The 10,108-nt window shown below is 33.9% G+C and overlaps 1 protein-coding gene across 1 annotated transcript in view; it reads left to right on the top strand.

Moving 5' to 3' along the window:
• The first annotated feature begins 436 nt into the window (after positions 1–436).
• The window catches only part of fzr (fizzy and cell division cycle 20 related), a 70,604-nt gene continuing 60,932 nt past the window's right edge, over positions 437–10,108 (top strand). The window contains exon 1 of the mRNA XM_023161614.2: positions 437–1,216. Within this exon, the coding sequence (XP_023017382.2) occupies positions 854–1,216 (363 nt within the window). The 5' untranslated portion in view covers positions 437–853. The remainder of the gene's footprint in view (positions 1,217–10,108) is intronic.

Below are 10,108 nucleotides of genomic sequence, written 5' to 3'. Positions count from 1 at the left end.
CAGTGTTTTCATTCTATCGGTGTATTAATTTTTAATCAAAAACCCCTTCTGCAACGTTTGCGGGAATACAGGACTCGAGTTCCTCCTTCACGGATTAATAAAATCTCAGTGTATTCATGAAGTGAACAGGAAATTTTCTTGGTTGAGAGAAAAAACTTGATCTTTTTGTTTAGCTTTACTGTTATTGTTTTCCGTTACTTTTTAGCAGTGTTTAATAAAAATTATGACATTCTAGTTGAGTCTTAGAAAAAAACAACTCTTGATTATTTTCCTTTACATATAATTTCCTTCTTGATATTCTTTGATTTATTCTTAAAAATTAGTAGGGAATTTTATATTTAGCACAGTTGTAGAAACATAGTTTAACCACACTGAAAAAAAGAAACGGCGTGGCATCCCTGTTAACTGACAGTAACTGTCAAATCATTTAAATCTTTAAAGTCCATGTTTGTGGTGGGGACAGAGCGAACGCTATTATCACGCCTGGGTACTTAATGCTTATTGCTTATCTAATTGTGAAATTAGTGAGTTATTCTATTATTGCAGTGGAAACTGTGCTGATGTTCAGTGGAAAAGACTAACGTGTACCAATCTACGAATTAGAGTATTTCCGAAAGTAATTAGGTACAAGGGTGCCTTATTTGGGCTGTTGAGTCAAATTCAATACATGATGCACTCATAAATATTTAGTCTAATACATAGTGCATATGCAATTGATGAGCATGACATTTGAACTGTGTAGAATTATCATGAAATTTACATAAAGTGTTCTGTCTTCCCCAGTTAATATTTACATTTTTATAAACAACAGTGTTGGCTACCTACATACACGTTTGCTTTTCCGTTGACGAACATGTCGTTCACGAATATTGATGAGAGAATATTCAGGCAAACAAGACTGGCAGTAGCAAGGAACCTATTCGATGTCGAAGTGCCTCACCGGATAGCAAGCTACGATCGGTTCATACCGTATCGAGCCAACAACAGTTGGGAAACTAGTTTTGCAAATATTTCTGAAGTAAATAAGGCCCCTCACGTCGGTAGAAAGCCGAGGGAAAATGGTGAGAACGCCAGAGACGGTTCAGTGTACAATATTTTGCTTCGAAATGAGTTACTTGGTGAGAACATTGAAGACATTAAATCACAGGGTGATGAACGACAAGCTCTGACTCCAGTGAAAAGTAGGAACCTATTCAAATATGGAACCCCCTCCAAGGTGAGTGAATGATATAACCTCTGTATTGATGTAATGTATTTATTTACTAACTGTAATTTGCCGTCAGTGGGATGAGGGAGATCCAGATTCTGCATTTATATTTACATCTCACTGTTTGCTACTAAATGGTATAGCACATGTTGAACGGGCAATTCTTGATTATTTGAATTCAGTCTAATCATCTTTGTTTGTTATATAATAGTTAATTTTGGAAAACGTACCAGTGAGGTATCAGCCATTTCATTAGTTAGTAGTTTCCAGTTGAAATTGCTCAAAATATTGTATTCTTTTTCATGAAAAAGCAGAGATACCTAAAGGAATTTGTTAACACAAAGTTTCTATTTTGAAGTTTAAAAAAAATATCAACCTTTGAACTTGAAAATCAAATGGAATAATTTTGAAATTTCTTCCTTTCAAGTGTTGTAATTTTGTTTGTTATTAATTGTATTACTAGTAAAGTTTTCAGAATACACCTAAGTACTGAAAATTTCATTCTGGACATTTGAAAATGAAATAATATTAACTATTCTAGGAATACAGTGACTTATTTCCACAAAGATTGGTTGACTATCAGGATCAGGATGTTTTCTTGCCAACGTTTTGAATTTAATTTAATTCTTCTTCAGGGTTGTGTAACAATGAGTTTTATAACATACCTCTTAACATAACTATCACAAAATCTTAATAAAATTACTCATTGAGAAGGAATTTTTCATTTTGAAAATACAGTTTAATAAAAAACATTAGACATATTGGATACATAATAAAAATTTAAAAAATACCAGGGAAATATTCCAGACCAACAACCAACACTACACAAATAACATTAAACAGAAGAAGGGCTTTATCTTTTTTTTTTTTTTTTGATAAAGTGATACCTGTTTTTATTGATGTAAGAACGGGTGAGGAAAGAAAAAAGGAATCACATTGGTATTTTACTGATTAAGTAAGCAATATTAAAGCTATTGTGAAAGCTATTTTCTGTTAGTGACATCCCTTTTAGTGTTGAAACTATCATTTTTGAGTTTAAAATAAAAAATGTGTCAATGCTTTCTTCCATCTTCAATAACAGCTATGGGGTTCTTATTATTTAGTTTCTTAGAATCTCTCATGTCTTCTAAAACTCGTGTGTTGAGATAATGTCCGGTTTGGGGAACATAACATTTGGGACAGTTTCTAAAGCTCAATTTGTCTAGATTTGCTGACGTTTTTAAAATAAAGTAAATTTTCAACATGAGAAACCTTTTTCTCAATACATAATTTTATTAAAAATGTATTATTACTTGAAACGACAACAGTTATGAAGTTTGTGGGAGGTATATTATGAAAACTACAGCCTTGAAGAATAATTTGATTAAATTCGAATCGTTGGCAAAAAAACTGTTTTTCAAAAATAATTGATCCTGTCTTTCATCCAACCTTTTTGGCAAAAATGACATATTTTGAAAAATCTATAACTCTGTCAAAAACACTACTTTGAAATATCACAGAAAGTAATATTTTGATAAATCTGTTTTTCCGTTAACCAGCTGTCTCCCCCCTCTCCACCCCCCCGACAACTCTCAAAATTCGAAACTTAGCTTTCAACGTGTGATTTCTAGCAAGATAACTTGGAATGGAAATGTGGTAGAACCTACAATTTTGATTTTTTTTTTACAATTTAAAAAAAATTATGAAATATATTGCAGTATTGAGGATTTGTTTTCATTCCTGATATAGAAATTAACTGTTTGCAAATTCCTGTACACCTCTTCTCAGATATTTTTAGAACATGAATTGTACATTTGAGAATATTTTATCTTCTTGTGATATATTATTAGCCGCGACAGTGGCGTGCGAATGTATCTGATTTTGTTGAGAAATTTTCTCACTTAAATTTTTAAAATTCTCAAATTTTGTTTCAAATATGGATAGTCTGACGATCAATCTGTCAGATCTTTTTCATTTTGTAAATTTTGAAAGAGTAGAAAAAATATTTTTTTTCTCCAAATTGTTGAATTTTCAAGGTAAATTAAATGATAAAAACAATTTTTGTGACAAACTAGCTTTTAATTGATGAAACGGAAATTACATTAGATATTACTTCAAAATGTTATCATTTTTCTAATGTCATTAGAATTTTTACTATGATCCCCCAAATTTCAACCCCTTATCAAGTTCCAAACCCTTCTCAATTTTCATCCCCTCTGACAATCTATGATGGTTTGCCTTATCAAAGAATAATTAGCAAAACATACAGTGTTGACTAAGAGTGTTCCATGATATATTTCATTCCAAAATTATTAAAATTTCAATTTTCTATCATTTTCCTCGCTTCCAATCCCACTAACATTGAATGGTTTGTCCGATTGAAGAAATAATTATTGCTTAAAGTAAGCTTTCTAACCATACCCAACACGCACGTTCATATTTGATATTCACCCTTGTTTACCCTGTATTTTGTGAACTGTACATTACCAGACCTACATTTTTATGAACTTTTTTTTTATAAAATTAGCTCCTGAACACTCCTTATATTTTTTCATCGCAATTGGGAATCACCCTGTATACTGTCGTAATTAATTTCATTAATTGATGTGTGGATCATACAAAGAAATAATTTTCAGACACAAACTGTGAGAAAAAAGCCCTCTCTTTAAAATATTCCCATATTTTTTTTTTATAAAGATGGAGAAGTAGAAAACCAAAACCTTTCTTTGCCAAATATCAACCTCCCCTGAAAATATATTCTTCATTTCTATTTGAAATGGGAAACTTCAGAAAAAGGAAGAAAAAATATAAACGTGAATAAAGAGTATCTCTGAAACAGATGAAGAAAAAATTAAGAAATTACAGTACGTTTCTAAATTGTAGTCGTTGCTTCTTTACATATTGTATCCAAGTAACCGTGTTAGGTATCACACGTTAAAAGGTAAGACCTCGTTAATCCTTAGCTCGCACAAGTTTCGGCTTCTGAGGGTTGTCGTTCGTAGGGGTGCGACAGCTGGTTAACGGAAAAACAGAAAACAGAACAGATAGAACCAATTTTTTAATCCTGCTTGAATGGTTTACATATTATATTTCATAATTAAATCACACTCCTCATAAACATAAAATTCCTTCAGATCGCCAATAGAGGACTAAAAAGTATTTTCATTCATTCAATTATTAGGGAAGATATCCTACACTATCAGATCCTCAATGCCAACCAACATTTACAACATCATGCATATCAAAAACCAGTCAGTACAACGAACTTTTAAATTATTGTTGTTAAATTTCTAATGTGGGACGTCTTCAGAAGGTCAGAATATTGAATGTGGTTAGTCTACGTATATCACTTTTTAATAAAAACGGCACAAAACTCTCATAGTGAGATGAGTGGGTACGTCTGGACTATTCTTTTCTTGTAGATACTTTCAGTTTCGTCACTTACTCAGAACCATTGAATTACTAATACCGTACGGCGACATTTAAAATATGAGAAATTATTACGAAATTTTTTTTTTACAATTACTTCCTGTTTGTTCTCCTTTCCAGAAATACATTAAATATCGCCAAATGAAATGAAAACTAAGTAAACAGGCAAAAGTGTTTTACTTTACGAAAATCGCTGAATTAAAACAAAAAATAAACGTTTACACTAATGAAAATTAATAAACGTTTACTAATGAATTTTTTTCTTTCTAATAAATAAAAAAAAACGTCTTCAAATGAAATGAAAACTAAGTAAACAGACAAACGTATTTTACTTCACAAAAAATAAACGTTCACTAATGAAAATTAATAAACGTTTACTAATGAAACTTTATCTTTCTAATTATTAAAAAAATATTTTCTAGATACTTAAAACGAGTTTTAAATTTTCTGTTTAACCAGACTAGATGTGTCACCAATAGAATATGGAACTCTCGGCCTAACAAGGCCGACCAAATGGGAATTCCATATTCGTGTTAGGAATCATACGTTGAAAGGTAATACCTCGTTAATCCTTAGCTCGCACAAGTTTCGACTTCCGAGGGTTGTCGTTCGTAGGGGTGCGACAGCTGGTTAACGGAAAAACAGATTTAAACAGATTTTTTTTCAACATAGAATAATAATTTATTTTTATCTGGATGATAATTAATGTGTATGAGGTGCCAAATTGGCAAACTCAAAAAAAGAAATAGAAGAATTATGTTAATTTCTGTTAATATTTTTCCATCAAATCTTCATAATAATCCAGAAGCTGGTTGGTTATATATTTTCCACATTGAGTTATTTTCAATCTACCTAAGGGAAAATTTAAATGTTTCTTTATTCTAGTGTTACGTTGAAAAAAAATGTCGTTGATCTGTTCTAGGAAACAATGTATACATACATAGTTTCAAAAATATATACATATGTTGAAGTTAATATACCATACTTACTCTTTAAAAAGGGCCTTACATGATTTAAACAATTCTCTATGTACAACAAAATAATAAAATACGTTCATTATAGAACGAATAGCATTTCGACTAAAGTAATTTGATGTCTGCCTCATCGTTCTGTGTGGCAAATTTATTTTCTAATATTGTTATGTCTGGTACGGATATAGTTGTTGAAAAGTCATTAACATAAATGACATAGTAACTTCCATCAACTTCAGAATAAGTGCTATTTACATGAAATATGAACTGTAGAGGACTCAGTATTGAATCCTGTGGTATACATATATTCAGCTTTTGGGAACATAGATTATATGAAAATATATACGTATGCAATACAATATTTATGAACCAGTGGCAAACCAGTATGTAGTTCTTCCAATTGAATAAGACTCTGCATACCACTTTGACCGTTTTATCCAGGATCCACTTCATGAAAGGAATATCTGTATTTCACGAACAAAAACTTGTTTTTTATTACGGAAATATATTACTTATTCACCTAATAATCAGTCATCACTGATTACGGTTTATCTTCTAAAATGAATTCGAATAATTACGCCAACCCAAATATTCAAATAAACTATTCTCTCATTCGTTTCCCACCTTCTTGCATTCTCCAAAACTTCCTGTCGCTGCCGATGTAACCCAACCGAAAACATCCCAATAAAGGCTACGTCTTTGATTCACTCTGTATTACATAAGCCGTGTGTTTGGGCGTCATCAGCTGATGATCCGTTTTTGAAATGGTGTCGTTGATCGCTCGTTTTTCGGAGCGACCTAGATAAAGACAATCGCAGTAGTCGCGTTCCATATTTTATCGCTCCAAAGCACTTCTATAGGGAATTTGGGGTATTTGCTGAGGCGTGTTATTTTATATTTTACGTTTGTAGACGGTAGGATTCACGTCTGCATTTGTCATCCACGAATATAATAGATCACGAAATCAATGTAGGACAGGAGAGAAACATTACGAACGCGTGACACCAGAACCAGGAAGCGAAATATGTTCGTTAACTTCGTAGAGTATCTTTTGTGTTTCAAAAACAATCGACATCAACACGGGTATGTCCATAAACAATAGTATACGAGCTAAAAGTGTGGTCGTTACTGAGAATGAAGTGTGTCGACAAGTAAAGGTCATTTTTCGCTAGTAGCATACTATACTTTTTCTATGACTGGTAATAGGAATATTTTGAATCAAGTTCACTTATTGAAAGATATCCCGATTTTTTTCGAGGACAAAACACACTCACCACAGGAAAATCGTTAAGGTGGTGCCTGTACGAAAGTAGCGATTCACGTTGGATTTGAATTGGTGGAAATCAAATTTGTTTGAAAAAACGTTCTCAGGAAGTTTATTCCACATGAACGCAGTTTTCCATATGAAAGAGGGAAGTTAACAGTAAAGTCTCCAATCAGGATGATGAATCTTTTCTAGATGTAATCCAGCAGCTTCAGGATGTGTTTAGGGGCGGAGCTCCATACATGAGAACAATACTCCAAAGAAGATCTGATCTGAGCTTTATAAAGCATCAAAAGTTGCTGAGGTGTTCGGGTTCGAAACAGTGTTCCAAGCTTTTGAGAAGCAGCTTTTGCAATTCCAGTGACATGATTGTACCAAGACACACTGCTATAACGCTTTTTGACTAGTCTAAGGCTTTTGATTGTGTATCACACAGTATACTTCTTAAAAAAATTTATTATTATGGAGTTAGAGGGGTATCTCTGTCACTCATAGAATCATACCATTCAAATAGGTATCAGGCGGTTTCGTGCAATGGTGTTACATCAAATTTTGAACCTGTTGTGTTCCACAAGGTTCAATACGTGGGCCCCAGCTCTTTGTTATTTATGTTGATGACATATGTAATTTCATGTCTCCCTATAAGTCGATTCTCTATGCAGATGACACAACTTCAATATATAGCGATCAATCATCATCAAACATTCCACAAGTAATGGAAGAAGTTGGAAATCAAGCCATCACTTGGTTTCTAGCAAATAAATTGAAGTTGAATAGTGACAAAACTCAAAATCTGTAGGTTCAGCTAACAAAAGTGTAAAATTACTTGGCATTACTCTCGACAGTACTTTATCTTAGCATCAACATACATATCTTCTCGCAAATAAACTATCTATACACTTGCTACAAACATGAAAATGTAACGTAGTTAATAAACTATTCTATTCTATTCTATTGGTGTATATTTCAACCCCCCAACAAACTTATCGAAGCAGAAAGCGGAATTGTCTGACCTGACGTTATTATATCCGGTTCGGAGAAATTTATCTTTTTGAAGAAAACCCAGTCATCAGTTTTATTGTCTTGACACAATCATGTCGCTGGAATTGCAAAGGCTGCTTCTCTCCCGAATGGTAGAAATAGGTGGGTGCTATTGAATTTAACATCAAGATGCAACCTAAAAAAGTGAGGGCATCATTCCACCAAAGACTCCAATAATCAAAACAACCATTTCGACATAGTGATCTGAATGGAGTCTGTGGAGTTCAAAGAGAAAATTTCCTTCTCTTTTCGGGCTATATTCGTCTCGCCAGGAGCTGAAAACTCCGCGACAAATATCGTCTTGCGCTGATGGCCGAGAAGAACTACATCAGGCGTATTGGCGTGCATGAGCCTGAGGATGGGGAACGAATAGTTCCAATAAATTCGGCACTTCTCATTCCCCACAACGGATTCAATATCTCCTGGAGCATAGGGCAACACCGGTGTCTGTCAATACCGTAAAAGTGCCTTAGGTGGTAATAAAGAACTTCCAGGGCCGCGCTATGACGATGGATATAGGCCGAGACCGCATATGTTGAACATGCTGACAGCAAGTGCATTAGGGTGACACTTTGTGTCAGGAACCTCTATTCTCAGCCTGCGACTGCGGTGTTGGAAATACCATCCTGGCAGGCCATGATGAACTCCTTAGTTTCCTGCTTCAGCCCACTCGACCTGAGAAAAGCGAAGGTCAGGCGCGTTGGTAAACCAAGGTCTTCATTGTTGTTGGATAAGACCCCATGCATTGGCTTCTACGTGTGCCTTTTGCTGATCTGGTTCCTACTTGGTGACAGTTGTGATCACTTCGTTTAATGCCGAAACCTAAACCGAGTTTACCAGCTGCTCGAGCAGCAGAGAAGTGCTCCAGTTCCTGATGAATCAGTTTTCGGATCTTTACGTCAAGTTACTCCAACAAGTAGAGTAAGATTGGAATAAGAATGTATTATGTATTATTATTATTCCTTTTCCATTTAGTATTCTTCATTTAGCTGAGGAGAAATGATTCATTGATAGTTCTTGCACAATGTAATTAAGAAAGGTTATAAGTTTTCGCCAAACTAACTATAAATGAAAGATAATAAAATTCGGGTTGCCAGGTCGTGTTCGAATGGAACCACGTAAACGTTTCGTCCGATGCTGCGACCGACATCTTCAGTGGTATATGCGTGAACAAACAATGAAAAAGCTGTTGTCTATATCAAGAAAAATTTGGGTTAAATTGATGAATCTTGTTTTTGAATTTGGGTCGTTTGAAAAGATAAATAATTGTTTCTGGTTTTATTTATTTTTCCAGCGAATTTTGTACACCTCGTTTATTAGGTAAAAACATTTCAGACTCACTGAATTTCTTTTTTTTCGGTATGATTATTAATAAAATGCATCCATAATCTGTTTTTTTACATTCCCCTCGAGGTCAACCATATCATGCGCGTTATCAACATCAAAAAATAATTAAATGCATTGAAATGCATAAGTTCACAGATATGCACTGCAGGTCAAAATGTGTGGCGCAACCAAAAATGCAATTTAAACAAATTTAGTATGACTTTAGAACATTTTGGCGTTTTTGGAACATAATTTTAACTTTGAGTAAAGCTGCAGTTTGTCTCAAACTGCAGCTTATACTCACTAATGTAAGTAGCAGTGAATCAAATAGAATTTTGGTTCGGAATCCATACGATAAAAGAAAATTCACTCAACAGTCTGATAAAAAAATACATCCCACTCTAGTACTGGAAAAATCAACAGGGCATTTTGAAATTATCGTAAAAACCCATACTTCTTATACAGTGTCATCCCCAAAGTATGCACCATATGGGAAACTTATTTATTAAGGGTTTTTCGACAAAATGTTATCTTGATAAAAGTTTGTGCATCCTCTAAAACTGAACATACACCAATAAAATACAATAAAACACACGTAACATATGTTCACAGTTGCAGCTCTATGACATGTTTAGTTTATTGATGAGAGGCAGAAAGTTAGGAATATTTTGTGTGGTCAGCGAGTTTTTGCTATTAAAAAAAATGGGTCAAAGAAAAACCGTCGATGAGTATCGCTCAAGAATTGTTGAATGGCCCCAGCACATCAACCGATGAAAATGTTGAGAAAAGGATGAAAATTGTCACGGAAAATCATCGAATGTCGGCATGTCGGTTGGCTCATGCATGCAATTTTTTCAAAATTTTGGACATGAAGCGTGTGGTAGCGAAGTT

The sequence above is a fragment of the Leptinotarsa decemlineata genome, unplaced genomic scaffold (genome assembly GCF_025532065.1).
Source record: "Leptinotarsa decemlineata unplaced genomic scaffold, Ldec_3_MD MMD2_tig00002974_RagTag_RagTag, whole genome shotgun sequence".
NCBI lineage: Eukaryota > Metazoa > Arthropoda > Insecta > Coleoptera > Chrysomelidae > Leptinotarsa > Leptinotarsa decemlineata.
Note: the sequence above shows the minus strand (reverse complement) of the source record. Positions and strands in the feature narration are given on the sequence as shown.